The 16,723-nt window shown below is 40.1% G+C and overlaps 1 protein-coding gene across 6 annotated transcripts in view; it reads right to left on the bottom strand.

Annotated features, from left to right (window-relative positions):
- The window catches only part of YTHDF3 (YTH N6-methyladenosine RNA binding protein F3), a 52,258-nt gene extending 47,908 nt beyond the window's left edge, over nucleotides 1-4,350 (bottom strand). Inside the window, exons 1-4 of one of the 6 annotated variants that reach the window (XM_049853723.1) lie at nucleotides 4,163-4,350; nucleotides 3,582-3,606; nucleotides 1,736-1,823; nucleotides 89-234 (exon numbers count right to left, since the gene is read on the bottom strand). In XM_049853723.1, coding sequence (XP_049709680.1) covers nucleotides 89-146 — 58 coding nt within the window. In that variant the 5' untranslated portion in view covers nucleotides 147-234; nucleotides 1,736-1,823; nucleotides 3,582-3,606; nucleotides 4,163-4,350. Of the gene's footprint in view, nucleotides 1-88; nucleotides 235-1,735; nucleotides 1,824-2,132; nucleotides 2,201-3,581; nucleotides 3,607-4,051 lie in introns of those variants that run through there. The other 5 variants (XM_049853724.1, XM_049853721.1, XM_049853722.1 and 2 more) reach the window with 5 other exon arrangements.
- Between the last annotated feature and the right edge of the window lie 12,373 nt (nucleotides 4,351-16,723).

A 16,723-nucleotide genomic window follows, 5' to 3' on the forward strand; every position in this document is an offset into this window, starting at 1 on the left:
AGACTGAAAGCCATTAAATAGTAATGAAATCCAAGCCAGTTCCACAGTCTGTAAAAGATCTTCAGGGAAAAAAGAACAGATGACTTACATGATTCTTCGCCTGTTTCCTCTGCTCTATGAAGCAGAGTCAAATCAAGATAGAACATGGGCCTTAGGAGCCAGGTGATTCTTTGCTCTGGTCCTGACTACATCAAGTTAGGAAAGTCAACAGATCTGTGCATCATGTTTTCCCACCTACAAAAACAGCGACAATACCATATACCCTCTATCTCCTTATAGGAATGTTTTGAGGATTAATAATAAAAATGAAGTCTAAAATAATGACAGAAAAGTGCTTTGAAATCATTTCTGGGGTTGGGGATCGGGGAAAGGATACAAGAGAATATTGCCAAAATATAAGGCAGTTTCCACTACTTTCCTAAAACATTAAAACATAGCCAAACTCGAGCTAATTCTTTTAATTTGCAGTTACGTACAACGATGCACATATCCCTACACTGAAAGGGGAAGGGGAGGAGAAGAGAGAAAAGATAAATTCTTTCCCATATATTTGCCTATGTAGAAAGTTGAGAGGGGAAAGCAAGGCCTCAAACTACAGGGAGAGTGGGATCTGACACTTCCATCCATGGTGCCCTCAGGGAAAGGAATAACACACCTTTGTTCCAACACCCAAATTTTCTACTTCTTAATAAATAAGTAAAATTGACATAAAGTCAATATTAAATTATGCGTCAAGAGGTAAAAAAAAATTATCCTTAAATTTCTATTATACCAACTTTGCCAAGGATAGTAAAAGGGGTTGATATTTAACAGATGGACCATCTATAAAGTTAAGAAAGCATTCAAACTTGTAAACAAGAAAACCTAGAATATTATTACTTACATTACTTAAGGATTTTGCTTTCCAAAAAGATTCATGTAGAATTCCTTTCAAATTATAGCTCCTTTAGTGCATTTAAGTTAATAAGGATACACAGAAAAACCCTCAGCAGAAAATCAAAGACACTAAAGAAGCCAGGTGCTATGCTACTATTGCCAACTGAAGAAAATTCAGAAAAAATAAAAAATTAAAAAATACAGTATCTCTAAAATTAAATTAGGTCAACTGAAAAGACTATGCTTTCAAAACCTTAAATGACACCAATTTTCAGGGACATATATTTTTCATAAAGCTTGGTAAGTTCTGAATTCAAGTTTACTACTCATTCTTAGAACACTAAGGCCTTAGTTCAAGGAAAATAACTTTGCTTTCTGCTCAGAAAAGAAAATAATTATAAAACAATTTTATTAGCTTGAAAACCGAGTTAGCTACGGCAGAGTAGTTTTCCTCAAATACACACAAAGCTACCTGTATTAATTTATTGGAGGTGGTGCCTTTGCCTTGCAATTCTCTCTGCAGGGTCATAAAAATACAAGTTATGTATATGTGTATCTATGCACTTGTAGCATCTATCATTTTAAAGCAATTTAAATGATCACCAATACTTTTAGGCCAGTAGAGCTTTTTCCTTATGCCAAGACTAAGGCAATGGACTCCTCCTGCACCTTAAAAATACATAAAGTGAAGGAGCTGAAAAGACTCTGGCAGATAAATAATGGCCTCTAGAACAGTGGACTATATTGATTGTAATTACAACAATCCTCATAACAATGGGATTTATAGTTAGAATTACTACTTTCATTTTACAGATAGAGGGGAAATTCTGACCAAAAAGTGAAATGTATTCAAGCTCACTTGGCAAGTCAGTAGCCACAGGCAGTATTAGAACTCAGGTCTCCTGGGAATCCCAGTCCATCGTTCTATCCATGGATGAAATTATGAACTGAACAATAAGGGGGAAAGAAAGAAAATTTCTTGGAATAAAGAGCTACCCAAATAAGTACTTAGTGTGTCTAAAGACACATAACAGAGGTGATACTGATGGATTAAAATTTTTGAAATAGTTAATATTTATTTATAAATAGTCAATATGTAATGTAGTTTATAGATAATTTGTATCACTGGGACATGCTTAAGTGAAATGACTATGCCCTATATCAAGCTTATAGAATATACTACTGGCTTACAATGTTGTAGATTGTTTATTTTGTTTTGTCAAACATTAAGTACTTCATAGAACTTGCTTACTTACCTTAAAGCAGGTAACACAAAACACTTAGCATTTCAAATAGCCTTGCAAAGTGCCACCTCCCCATAGATCTAGGATAAAATAATTTATGCTAGGCAATAATGACCACAAATTTCACATATCTCCAAGTCTATATACTTCCTAATGGCAGATTAGCGAAAAAGAAATTAATGAACCATTCTCTTTAAATTTATACATAAATTTCTTAAAAACTTATTTAAAATAAATCAACAACTTCCAATTCTAAGGTTTATTCTTACAACACAAAAAATTCTGAAAATAAAATTTAAATTCTAAAAATTAAAACTTCCAAATGTTTACAGACTGCAAGAAAATACTTTAGTCAAAACAAAGTAATACATTTGTTACCTAATACAATGGCATGTATCTGGTATGTATAAATTCTTACATAAATTGTATAATACACAAAAAAATTAACTTACAGATCCTAATTTCTAAAACAAACATATAAACACCTGACAAATTCTAAACTAACCAAATTTACAATAGCAAATAAAAACCCAAAGAATTTAAAGAGTACCAGTAAGTCACTGAATCTACATTTAAAAGGCTACGGTAGATCTTATTTTCTAAGGAAAACTTCGCTACTAAAACAAAAACAGGAAGTGTAATTCTCTTCAGCGTAATTTCACGCCCTATTACAAAACACTATAAATATATAGTACACAGTAATATCATTTAATTGCCACTGTCCAGGAAAGCAGTTATTGTTCTACATTTACTAATGTCACGTGATTAATGTCGTTTCAGTCAGCTGACTGCACTCTTCCGTGTTAACAGAAAATACACTAATTTTTTTTAAATGCTTTGCTTTCAAAGAATCTTTAAAGAGTAAATCATTTAATCTTGGCAGAAACCTCACAAATTATTTCCTTCTTAGTCCTTTCTAAATACCAGATTGAGTAACACCTTGCAATCAGGATTATACAGCAAAGTGACATGCCTCTTCAGTTCTCCTATGTTGCTGCTTCCTTGCAACTGACTTCAATAGAATCAGTGATCAACAGCATGACAATTTTTATTAATATGACATGGACTACTATGTGGGCTGCATGTTCCATGTAAACCAGAGATGTCAAAACGAATGTCCACTTTATGAACATACTTGTCTACACTAACTAGAAACTGCTGTGGCAGAAATTACATAATACAGTAAACTGAAAAATCACAGAAATACTACTACATTCAAAATACCTCCTCAACTGAAACATAACTAAGAAAACTGTTTCTCGTACCACTTTAAAAGTAGCTTCAACGCAAAAACTACTGAACTTTGGGTAACATTTGGCTGACTTTGTTATGAGGAATGATGTTTCTCTAATCCTAATTTCAAAAAAAGGGAGAGGGGCAAAACAAACAAGAAAAGCCTCACACAGTTTAAAAGTAACATCAAACCAACATTGGGAAATAAGAAAAAATACCCAAGCTCACCTTTATTTCCTTGCCCTTTAGGTCTCTGTGTAGCAAGGCGAAAGGTGCGGTAAGGAGAAGAAAAAAAAGAAAGAGAAAGTGTGTTAATCAAAGACACTACCATAAACAAGTTATTTTCAACAACCCGCGTAGGAGTAAAACCGATCCCATCCTCCACCGCCACCAATTTCCCAGTCACCCTCCGTCTCCTACAGCTCGCCTGGTTTCAGCCCCCCGGCTCTCTCCCTCGGCATGCGTCCTAAAGCCCCGAGGAACAATCCTTCCCCCGACTCCATCGCGGCACCGCGCCCGCCCGCAGGCTCCGGGGCCAGACTCACGCCTCGGCCCGGGCGACAGGACCGCAGCAACTAGCGCCCGAGGCACCGTTATGGGGCCGGCGGCGGCGGCGACGGGGAGGAGCCGCAGCCCCACACGAGGGTGGAGCTCCGGGGCTCGGGCCTTCGCTGAGCCCGGGGCCTCTGCTCCCTCACCTGATCCACGCTAGTGGCTGACATTCTTCACCGCAACCCGAGAGCTGCTGCTGCTGCTGCCGCTGCTACCGCCGCCGCCGCCGCCGCCTGGGCCTCTCCCCGTGCACTCACAGCAGTTAGCTGCCGCCCTCAGCCAAGACTGTTCCAGCCGCCGCCGCTGCCGCCGCTCGCTGACAAGCCAAAAACAGGGCTCGCACTCGGGAGTCGGCAGAAGGGACCCGTCTTTTCCGTCTGTACGCTCCTCTTCTCCCTCTTGCTCTCCGCTTCTCGGGTCCACAATGGCGGACAGACTCCCTAGTCTCACTTCCGCTCTGAGTCGCCCTGACCTTCCGCTCTCCACTCTGACGTCCGCGCTCACCTCGCTCTTCCTCTCCCACCCTCCCGCCACCGACCTTGGCTCCGCCTCCGCATCGCCACGTCACGGAGATGGGACCCGGGCGGCCAACCCCTGGGCGCATGCGCCGGGGGAGGTAGCGCGCATGTGCGGCCCAGAGCGCCAAGTTCAGGGGTGCTGCGATGGATTCTTTGTAGTTCATCCCGCTCGAATGCGGCAGGGCGCGTGCAGGACGGCTGACGCAGAAAGGCCGGCCAGAATCAGATTCTGTCGCATTCTGGGCAAGATGAAGGCCGGCGGCCACTGGAGAGTGAGAAGTCCGGCTGAAGGCGCGGGGTCCGGAGGCGGAATGGACGGAGGCCGAGAGGAGGTCGCAGCGCGCCCGCTGCCCGGTGAGCGACGAGCGGGCGAGCGAGGAGTGCAGGAGCCTACGGAGGCCACCCAAGGCTGTGCGGGCGGCTGTGGTGAGTCAGCCGCCCGCGGGACAGGGCTGCGGGCGGGTGGTAACTTTCGTCAGACATCTGTGAAAGAAAATCGGCGTGCTGGCCAGGCTTCCTTCTTCCCACGCCCGTGAACTAGAGAGAGAAAACTCACTTGAACCGTAATCTGTGGAGTTAAAATTTTGCCGCCCAGTTTTTGGGCTTGTGCTTCCGCTTTGTTCCTCACCCCTCACATTCAGTTCGATTTTTATGACTGGATAAAGTTACCTTGGCAAATACATGCACAGTAGTTACAGGGCGTTTTCTTCTCTTCTAAAGGGAAAAGGCTAGACTTTCAATAGAAATCGGCAAAGTTACTTTTCTACAGATGGGCAAAACCAAAGGAAGCCAATTTGCACCATATCGAAGTTTATGTTGGAATAACATGTTTACAATAGAGGCAAAAAGATGCCTTTGCTTTACAGGTGTGACGTCGGGGACTTTATTAAGAAAATAATTTAAGTAACAGTTAAATGATTTAGGAAACATAAAATTGCTTAATTTTAGGATTAATTTTGTGATTTACAACGCAACAGTATTTTTAGAAGCACTGAATAATACAGCTGAAACTTTCTTGAGAGGCCACTTTACCTTATAAATCCCCGAGAGGCATTTCCGGGCCAGCCCAGCTCCCATGCTGTCCAGGACTTTGCCTAAACTGGCAAGGACTCAGCCCGATCTTCTTTACTGCTGAGCGTAGTTGCCATTTCCTGGGATGCCTCCTAGTTGCTGCTCTCAATGTCTTTAATTTCCCATCCTCCACTTACATACAGACGTTTTTTAGGTTTAAAGATTTTGCTGCTACATGCTATGGGGAGTGAGAGTAGGGGGATAGAGAGGTAATCTACAAGAGGAAGCTTATGAAATCTTGCAGGCCTTGTCTTTGAATCTTATTTTAGTGAAAAGCATTGCTTTGTAATCCAACCAATCCGTGTTTGAATTCTAGCTGGGTAGAATCTGGGGTATAGTTGTATAACCTTGGAAAAGTCACACACCTTTCTAAGCCTTAGTTTCCTCATGAGTAAAACCAAGCCTGTAGCCATTGAGTCAATTTCAACTCATAGCAACCTTATAGGACAGAATAGAACTGCCCCATAGGGTTTCCAAGGAGTGGCTAGTGCATTCAAACTGCCAGACTTTTGATTAGCAGCTGAGCTCTTAACCACTGTGCCACCAGGACCCTTTCATGAGTAAAATAAGGCTATATATATACATACACACACACGCGTATATATATGTGTATATATGTATATGATTTCTGGCACAGTAAGTTTTTAATAGACTGTGGCTATGTATAGCTAGTTTCTTTGCTAGATAATTCCCAGAACTCAGGTGTCCCCCACTTGTTGCCACTTTGCTTTTACGAACCAAACAAACAAACAAAAAAAGACCTACATTAATACCTGTTTTTGCTAACAGAAATCCGAAGAGGGTTTTCGCTTTTATGAAAAAAGGTGTAAAGTGGAAATAGCGTTCAACTTTTGTTTTGTAGCAAGCTGTTAAAGAGGTAGTGCATGACCAAACAGCCAGAGTGACATCGCAAGAGAGGTGTCGCCAAGTTCCTCCCCTGTGAACTATACCCAGTGTCTCAGCTTTTACTATGTGTTAGTGTTATTTTTTTGTTTTGTTTTGTTTAGTTTTGTTTAGTGTTATTTTAGGTTTAATGTATTATTTGGTATGATATGGTACGTTATTTTTGGGGTCTGGGAGTGCTCAAAAATTCTTCCCATATAAATTCGTAGCAATTGCTTCATTTTATGTGCTAAGAAAGTTTTCATAGGAATGCTCTACTATCAGATAGCAGGGAAAACCTGTAATAGTTATTGTTTATTGAATGTTCATTATATGTCAGGCACTGTAACAATCATTTAATCACGGCATCCTTGTGTGTTAAGCGCTGTTATAAAACTGACACAATGAAGTTAAAAAAAACTTGCCCAAAATAACAGAGCTATTCACTGTGAGAGCCAGGATTTGAACACAGGCAGTTTGGATCCAGAGCTTGTACTCTAACCACTATATAATGCTGTCTAATGATGTGATGTTCTGATGAGTTTCTGTTCTTTCATTCCTACCCCTCAACAAACTCATTCTTCCTTTGTGGCCCTTCTTCCCAGCAGTGAGGTCTGAACTTGCAAAATGGAATGCTAACTATCATTGCATATCCACCCATTGAGTTTAATTTAACATTAATATATTTTTTAAGTATATCTGGGAACTACCTAAAATCTTCAGTGACCCCAGGAGTATGCAAATGATGCTTTGAGAAATGTTGCTTTGCAATCTAGATTGTAGACAAATTAAACTCTTCTGCCAGGTCGCTATCCTGGTTGCATAGTGGTTAAGAGCTATAGCTGCTAATCAAAAGGTTGGCAGTTTGAATCCACCAGGTGCTCCTTAGAAACCCTATGGGGCAGTTCTACTCTGTCCTTTAGAGTTGCTATGAGCTGGAATCGACTCAATGGCAACGGGTTTACAGGGTCACTGGCAACTCAGCCTACTGGTGATCACTGCATTGTGCAGAGCTCTGAAGGGAGAGGACAGGCTGGATTTCAGCCCCGTTCACCCCTCAGCCTTCTAGGTACCTTTATGGTGTGAGCTTCAACACTGCACAGCTGTGCACAGTAGCTCTGCACCTCTGCATGACTCCTTGTGTCAGTTCAAATTAAGTTCAGCTGTAAGTGACATCGAGTCCAAAATAACAAACTTAAGATAGAAGTCTGTTTTTCTCTCATGTGAAAGAAGTCTGGGGGCTTGGGGTCCAGGGTTTGGGCTGCCAGTTTCAGGTATCTAGGTTTCTTCTAGTTTGTTGCTTCGCCATCCTCATCGGAACACTCCCACCTATGGTCTAAGGTGGCTGCCCTGCTCCTAGCAATCATAATCACATTCCCACCAGTAGAAAACAAGATAAGAAAAGCATGTCTCTTCCCTTTAAGGACACTTTATAGAGGTTATATTCCTCACTTATTCCTGTGTCCTGTTAACTAGAATGTTGGCTTCTGAAAATAATCTAGTTGAAGGAAAGCTGGAAAATGTATTCTAAGTGGCCATGTGCTCAACTAAAAATTAGGGAGTTTACTACAAAGAAGAAGGAAAGAATGGGTAGCGAGAAATAACTAGTTAGTAATAAACTGGGTGCAAAATATTTAACCAGATTCAATTGGTCACCTAGTAGCATTTAACTTTGAATTTTACCAGTATGTAAGCCAAAATATGCAAGGCTTTTTGTTATATTTATATGACATAATAAGTGAATCAAGAATAAATTCAGTTGAATGATTGATTAATATATTTTTAAAGGAAAGGTATCCTTAAATATCATCTTAAGGTAAAACTAGTAATATCAGAGAAGGCCACTGAATAAAGCAAAAAGATAAAACTGCTTTGAAATAGTAAGCCAAAACCTTTTTCATTCATTCTTGTGTTTACCGCGGGGAAATTTACAACGATAAGAAAAAGACAGCAGAAAGTCTCAAGTAGCACAAAGTTTTCTTTAAAGCAATGTTTTTCAAAGCCACCATTAGCATCTTCTGGGTACTTATTACAAAATGTTTCTTCTCTAGGGCCCTACCGCAGAGTTACTGAATCAAGACTGTATCAACAAGAAAAAAAGTTTTCATTTTGAAACAATTTTAGATTTACCGAACTGGTGGAAAGGTAGTACAAAGAGTTCCTGTATATATTTTACACAGCATCCCCTAAAGTTAACGTCTTACGTAATCATGGTGCATTTATCAAAATTGAGAAATTCACATTGGTACAATCCTGTTAACTAAACCACAGACTATTCGAATTTCTCCAGTTTTTCCGCTAGTGTTCCAGGCTCCAGTCCAAGATTCCACTTATATTTAATCATGTTTTAGTTTTCTTGAATTTGTAACAATTTCTTTCCTTGTCTTTTGTGACCTTGACACTTGTAAAGAGTACTGAAAAGGTTTTCTTAGACTGCCCCTGTATTCTCCAGGGCTGTTGTCACAAAGTACCACGAAGTGGGTGACTTAAAATGACAGATTTATTGTCTCTCAGCTCTGGAGGTTAGAAGCCTAATTTCAGAGTGTCAGCAGGGCCATGGTCTCTCAGAAGTCTCTGGGGGAAGATATTCTCCTAGTTTGTGCTTGCCCCAGGCATTCTTGCCTTGTATGTGTGTCTATGTCTCTTCTCTTTTAAAGACATCATAGAATTAGGACCCACCCTACTTCAGTATGTACTCATGTTAACTGCTAACATCTTCAAAGACCCTGTTTCCAAACAAGGTCACCTTCACAGGTACCTAAGGTTAAAACTTCAACATATTTTTCCAGGGGGATACAATTCAATCCATAATAGTCCATCGATTTGGAATTGCTGTTGGAGTGTGTCAGACTGGGGTTATGGGTTTGGGGAGAATACCACAGGTGAGGTGCCCCATTCCCATGATGTGAGCAGATACGTGGTACCAGCATGACTTAGCACTGGTGATGCTAACTTTGATCCACTTTAAGATTGTGTTTCAGGCTTCTCCGCTATAAAGTTAGGGAAGGGAATTAAAGCCCCAGCTCCTGGAGCAGGAGAGTACCTACCTGTACTATTTGGATTTCGTGTGTAAGAAAGGTTTGTCCCTCTAGGTTAATTGTTATAACAAAATGTATTAAGAAAACGCTCTGCATCCCACTTTGGTGATTGGCGACTGGGGTCTTAAAAGCTAACAAGCAGCCATCTAAGATGCATCAATTGGTCTCAACCCACCTGGAGCACAGGAGAATGAAGAATACCAAAGACACAAGGAAATTATGAGCCCAAGAGACAGAAGGGGCCACATAAGCCAGAGGCTCCCTCAGCCTGAGACAGCAAGAACTAGATGGTGCCCAGCTACCACCAATGACTGCCCCGACAGGGAATACAACAGAGAATCCCTGATGGAGCAGGAGAAAAGTGGGATGCAGACCTCAAATTCTAGTAAAAAGACCAGACTTAATGTTCTGACTGAGACTGGAGAGACCCCAGAGGTCATGGCCCCGGGACTCTCCATTAGCCCAAAACTAAAATCATTCCTGAAGCCAGCTCTTCAGACAAAGGCTAGACTATAAGGTATAAAATGATACTGGTGAGCAGTGTGCTTCTTAGCTCAAGTAGACACGTGAGACTGTGTGAGCAGCCCCTTTCTGGAGGCAAGATGAGAAGGCAGAGGGTTCAGGAGCTGGTTGAAGGGACATGAGAAATACAGAGTGCAGAGAAGGAGTGTGCTGTCACACTGTAAGAAGAGCAGCTAGGGTCACATAACAATATGTATAAGTTTTTGTATGAAAAACTGACTTGAATTGTAAACTTTCACTTAAAGCACAATAAAAAGAAAAAAAGAACCACACAAAAGAAAGGTTTGTCCTTCTCCCCTCTTTATTTATGTCAGTATGAATTCATGGATATCTTATTCTTTGGGCTATAATCTAGTAATTTTATAATTTATCTTGTTGCTCAGATGGTTCCAGCCTCGGCCATTGGGAGCTCAGTTTGTTTTTTGTGTCCTTTAGACATGCCTCATCCTCTTTTTTTTTTTTTTTAATTCAGTACTTCACTTTTGAACACAATAACATTTTTATTTTAATTTTGGTGAAAATATACACAGCAAAACATACAACCATTCATGAGTTTTTACATGCACAATTCGATAACATTGGTTATATTCTTCAGATGTATGTTGCCGTTCTTGGTATCTCTACCCATATTGTTCCACCATTGGCTTAGACTGTCTACCCCAAAACTTCTCATCTGTGTTTTAAAGTTACTGTTGACAGTTTGATTTCATATAGCTAATTAGTTAAAGGAGCACAATGCTGAACATTCTTTATTAATTTAGCTAAACAGTTGTGTAGTTTAAAGATGAATTCAGCGGTTAATTTGGTTCATGGTTCTGTATGTTTCTATAATAATCTCAAGTCTCATAACATCTAAGTCATTAAAAAAAAATGCATTCAAAATACCTGTGTATAAATGCTTATAAATATGAGCTTAGAAATCTGTCTACCTTTGTGAGACACTCTAACATTATAAGTCATTAGAAACCTATAAGACATGAGAAAGGTATTTAGAAAATTATTGAACTTAGATATAAAAACATAGAAGTACTTGAAGAATGTGGTAAACAACCTTTACCTTGACTTTGACCTGACATGCTGTGTTAAAAGCAGACATAACATAGCTAATCTTTGTAAATTAGCCTTCAGACAGAAGTCTAAACAACCTCCCTAATCTCTAATCTTGAAGAAAAAGTATGTCATTCAGTTACTTTCTAACCCTGGAGAAAAGACATAGTAGTTTTTGGTATCACACTGCACTTAACCTGTGGACCCAAGATGACAAATTCACATATAAACCCTAAATTTCTACTCTTGCTGAGAGAAGGCAGAGGCAAACAACGAAAGCCTGCTGAGACTCTGGCTGCCACAGATCTCAACCCAGCTACTGGGGACCTCTGCTGAATTTGAGCCATGGTTAAGCTTTTCTCCTGAGACCTGTCATTAAAGATAAAAGGCTGAAGTCTAAAGATTTGAACTCTAGCCATTGAACTAAGTTTGTAATTGTGAATTCTGATTCTCCAGCTCTAAATGAATGTCATGAAGTCTTTCTTACGTGCCTTGCCATGACTACCTTGCAATAAACTTAAACACGTTTATGCAGATCACACCTGAGTATCTATTAATTTTCTAAAATAAAAATCCTGGAAATCCTAACACAGCAATGGTGTGAAGATTTTCTCAGAGCAGTAGATTTCAGGGTTCCTCTAGTCTTAAGTAGGTCCGGTGTAAATTTGGATTCTGTAAGAATTTTTAATTTTGTTCAACTGTTTGGAGTCCTGGTGGCACAGTGGTTAAGAGCTCAGCTGCTAACTGAAAGGTCAGCAGTTCGAATTCACCAGCCACTCGTTGGAAGCCCTATGAGGCAGTTCTACTCTGTCCTGTATAGTAGCTAGGAGTCAGAATCGAGTGCAACAGATCTGGTTTTTTGTTTTTTGTTTTTTTTTTTTGCGGTGGGGGGTGGGTCCCACATCTTTATCCCTTTTGATAGAGATTCGTTTATTGATTTCTTGATTAGAACATTCAATAATGGTAGCCCAGCACCATCCAGTTCTTCTGGTCTCAAGGCTAAGGATGCAGTAGTTCATGCAGGTAGTTAGACCTGTGGTCCACTTCCTTCTCCGCTTCCAGGGCCTCCTGCTGCTGCTGCTGCTGCTTCAAGCAAATAGACCAATTGTCGTATCTTGGATGGCTGCTCGCAAGCCTTTTAGGCGCTTGGCACTACTCACCGAACTAGGGAGTGAACAATAATTCTAAAAACAGTATTAGGCCAATTGACTGGACAGTTCCATGAAGCCGTGACCCTGTACCTGTGAACCAACAAAACTAATCCCCTGAAGTGTTTGGATGTATTTAAGTAGTATTAGTGTCTTTTGTTATTGCTACTATAAAATTATATATAACACAATATTTGCCATTTTGCCCTTTTTCTGCTGTAGAACTTAGTGATGTCAGTTACACTCATCAAATTGTACAACCATCACCCTTAATTGATGCCCAGTTTTCCTTTCACCATAAACATAAACCCACTGCTTCCCAGAGAATAATTTCTTCTCTCCCTCCCATGCCAGGTAACCACTAACAGCCACTGATCCCTATATATTATTAAAGTCTTTTTGTATAAGTGGGAAACCCTGGTGGCGTAGTGGTTAAGTGCTACAGCTGCTAACCAAAGGGTCTGCAGTTCAAATCCACCAGGCACTCCTCGGAAACTCTATGGGGCAGTTCTACTCTGTCCTGTAGGGTCGCTATAAGTCAGAATCGACTCAGTGGCACTGGCTTTGGTTTCGTTTTGGTTTTTGTACAAGTGAGGTCATACAGTATTTGTCCTTTTGTGATTGACTTATTTCACCCAGCGTGATATCTTGGAGATCATCCATGTCGTAGTATGTATCGGGACTTCATTTCTCTTTATGGCTGAGTAATAGCTCACTGCGTGTATGTACTACACTTTACTTTTGAGCACAGTAACTTTTTTTTTTCATTTTTGTGTTTACTGTAGGGAAATTTACAATGACAAGAAAACGGCAGCAGGAAGCATCATCAGCTACCCTAAAGTTTCCCTGAAGCACTGGTTATCGAGTGTGGTCTCAGAATAACAGCTTTGGCATCAGAGGGAGCTTGTTGAAATGCAGGTTCTCTAGGACCCTGTTCCACAGTCACTAAATCAGAAAGTCTGGGGTTGGGTCCCACAATGTGTGTTTTAATAAGCTCTATATGTGACTCTGCTGCACACTAAAATGTGAGAACCACTGCCTTAAAGTGTCCTCAAAGATGCAAGTCAAAATCTAAAACTCTTAAATATGTTAATTTGTTGTTGTTGTTGTTAGCTGCTGCCGAGTCCATCTTCAACTCATGGCAACCCCAAGCACAATGGGATCAGACTTGCGATCCATAGGTTTTTCATTGGCTGATCTTTCTACAGTAAATTGCCAGGCCTCTCCTCCTAGTCCATCTTAGTCTGGAAGCACCACCGAACCCTGTTCAGCATCATGGCAACACACAAGCCTCCACTGATAAGGCAAGTGGGGACTGCGCTGAGGTGCGTTGGCCAGGAATCAAACGCAGGTCTCCCACATGGAAGGCAAGAATTCTACCCCTCGGCCACCACTGCCCCCAGTTACGTTATTGGCCCTGATGAAGATGTTTGTGAAGAACTGATTATTTGCATTAAAAATAAGCAGACAAGACATGAACAGACATTTCATCAAAGAGGATATACAGGTGGCAAATAAGCACATAGAAGACGTTCAGCATCATTAGCCATCAGGTAAATGCAAGTTAAAATTACAATGAGATATCATTATCTGTCCAAGTGGACTAAAATAAAACATAGTGACAACAAATGCTGGTGAGGTTGCAGAGAGACTATATCACTCACACATTGCTGGTGAGAATGTAAAATAGTACAGCCACTAGGGAAAACAGTTTGGCACATTTCTGTAAAACTAAACATGTAACTGCCATAGAACCCAGTGGTCACACTCTTGGGCATTTATCCCAGAGAAATGAAAACTTAACTGTGGTAGACTGAGGAGTGGTCCCCCAAAGATGCTCATATCCTAATTTCCAGGATCTGTGAATTTTTTTTTTTTTTAGCAAAAGGGACGTTACAGATGTGATTAAGTCAAAGATCTGAGGTGGGGAGATTACCCTGAGTATCTGGGTGGAACCTTGTAATCACAAGAGTCTTTTATAAGATGGGAAGGTCAGAGTGAAAGAAAGATGTGACATTGGTAGCAGAGGTTGAAGCGTAGAGGCCACAAGCCAAGTAATGTCAGCAGCCTTTACAAGGAAAAGTCAAGTAACAGATTTTCCTCCAGAGTCTTTAGAAGGAAGGCATTCTGCCGACACTTTAATTTCCACCCTGTAAAACTCACTTTTGATTCCTGACCTTTTTAACCATAAGACAATTTGTATTGCTTTTAGCCACTCAGTCTGTGGTAGTTTTTTACAGCAGGAATGGAAAACTAATGCACTCTCATCTTCACATAAACACTTGTACACAATTTTTATAGCAGCTTTATACGTAGCAGCCAAAACCAGATGTTTTTTAATGGGCGAATGATTAAACATAGTGTGGTGTGTGTATGTGTATATATATTCCCCCCCCCCAAAAAATAAAAACCCTTTGCCATCGAGTCAATTCCAACTCATAGCAACCCAATAGGACAGGGTAGAACTGCCCCATGGGGTTTCCAAGGAGCACCTGGTTGATTCGAACTGCCTACCTTTTGGTTAGCAGCCATAGCTCTTAACCACTATACCACATGTATATATGTGCATACCATGGAATACTATTCAGCAGTAAAATGGAAAGAACTGTTGATATATGCAACAACTTGGATGTCTCTCTAGGGGATCATGCTGAGATAAAAATGTCAATCCCAAAAGACTACAAACCATATTCCATTGATATAACTTTCCTGAAATGATAAAATTGCAGAAATAGAGAATAGATAAGTGGTTGCCAGGGATGAAGGTGGTGTTGGGAGTGGGAAAGAAGTGCAGTTGTGGCTGTAAAAGGAGAACAGGCGGGATCCTTGTAGTGATGGAACTGCACTGTATCCTATCAATGCCAATATACTGGTTGTGATATTGTACTAGTTTTGCAAGTTGTTGGGGGAAACTAGGTAAAGGGTACACAGCATCTTTTATATTCTTGTGGTATATGTGAATCTAATTTTCTCAAGGCAGACAATGTGAAGAAAGTGAGAAAGTAGAAAGTGTATTAAGTGAGAAAATAGGAAGTTGTTAGAATATTTTTAAAGAATATTTAAAGATATGTGCGAATATTTTTAATGTTAAATGAAAGGGGATATCCAATCAGTATGATTGCAATTTTAATGTATTTATGCATAAAGAGGAGAAATAAATTGAAATGTTAATGCAGTTATCATTTTGTGTGATTTGTATTTCTTCTTCGACCCAGTAATTTCCCTTACGATAATTTATTCTATATATATTTTTTTCATAACTGCAAAAAAAGGTTATTCATTGTAGCATTGTTGGTAATGTTTTGGGATTCATCCATGTTACTGTAGAATAGTATTCCTTTATATAGGTGTACCACAATTTCTTTATCTGTTCACCAGTTGGTGGACATTTGAGTTTTTCCCAGATTTTGGTTAAGAATAAAGTTGCTGCAAACATTCACCTGCAGATCTTTGTGTGGGCATATTCTTTATTTCTCTTTAGTAAATATGTAGGAGTGGCATTCCTGAGCTATACCGGATGTATTTAAGTTTATAAGCAATGGCCAAGCTGTTTCTCTAAAATGGCTGTACCGTTTTGCATTGTCACCAGCGCTGTACGAGAAAAACGTGCTGCTGTCAATTCCAACTCGTAGCGACCCTGTACTACGGTAGGACTGCCCCATAGAGTTTCCAAGGAGTACCTGGTGGATTCAGACTGCTGACCTTTACAATTACAGCTGTAGCACTTAACCACTATGTCACCAAGGTTTCTGTGCCTTTATTCTACTCCTAGAGATCCCTTTATTGGCCTGTAGGTCTGCATTTTCAAAATGATACTCTCACTGGACTTCTTTCACATACTTAAACACATAGGATGTTTTCTTTGGAATTGAAACAGCTCCTTTTCTCCTTCCTGAGGCCACTCCCAAAGTTACTCAAGTATCTTTTGAAGTAAAAAATAATTTTTCCCCGTTGGGGAATACTGGAGGCAAAGAGACCAGTTGGATGGCATCACTGTGATTATTTAAGGAATGAGAAGAGGAATTAAGGGAGTGGAGGAAAAAAAAGTATGGAAAGTGACGGGCATTTATTTTGAAGAAAGAAATGACGAGACCTGGCAATAGGTTGGGGATATAGGAGATGTAGAAGAAAAAATTAAAGATAATGTAGATGGTTCTAACCTTGGAGATTAGAATGGTGATATGGGCAGAAACATGAACTTATTAAAAAGATGCCAGTTTGTGATAGAAGAATGTTGAGCTCAGTTGAAATAGTTAAATTTGAATTACTTTTGGTACAGTCAGTTGTGATTTTTCTTTACTTTTTAATTAAAAATAAATAACAAAAGAGTGATAGATTTATTTACGACAAAAAAAAAAAAAAACCTGCTGAGGCAGCCTAGGTACAACCAAACTTGTTCGTTGTGTGGTGCCTGGGGTCTTAAAAGCTGACAAATGGCCATCTAAGTCACAACAACTGGTCTGTATTCACCTGGAGCAACAGTAATAGGAGGAGGGTATGGAATGTGTGGCTAATTGCCTCCATAAACAAGCACCTCATTTGCCATGAGACCAGAACTGGATGGTGCCCAGTGACCATTACTGAACATTTTG

This window comes from Elephas maximus, chromosome 15, assembly GCF_024166365.1.
Source record: "Elephas maximus indicus isolate mEleMax1 chromosome 15, mEleMax1 primary haplotype, whole genome shotgun sequence".
In the NCBI taxonomy this organism is placed as follows: domain Eukaryota; kingdom Metazoa; phylum Chordata; class Mammalia; order Proboscidea; family Elephantidae; genus Elephas; species Elephas maximus.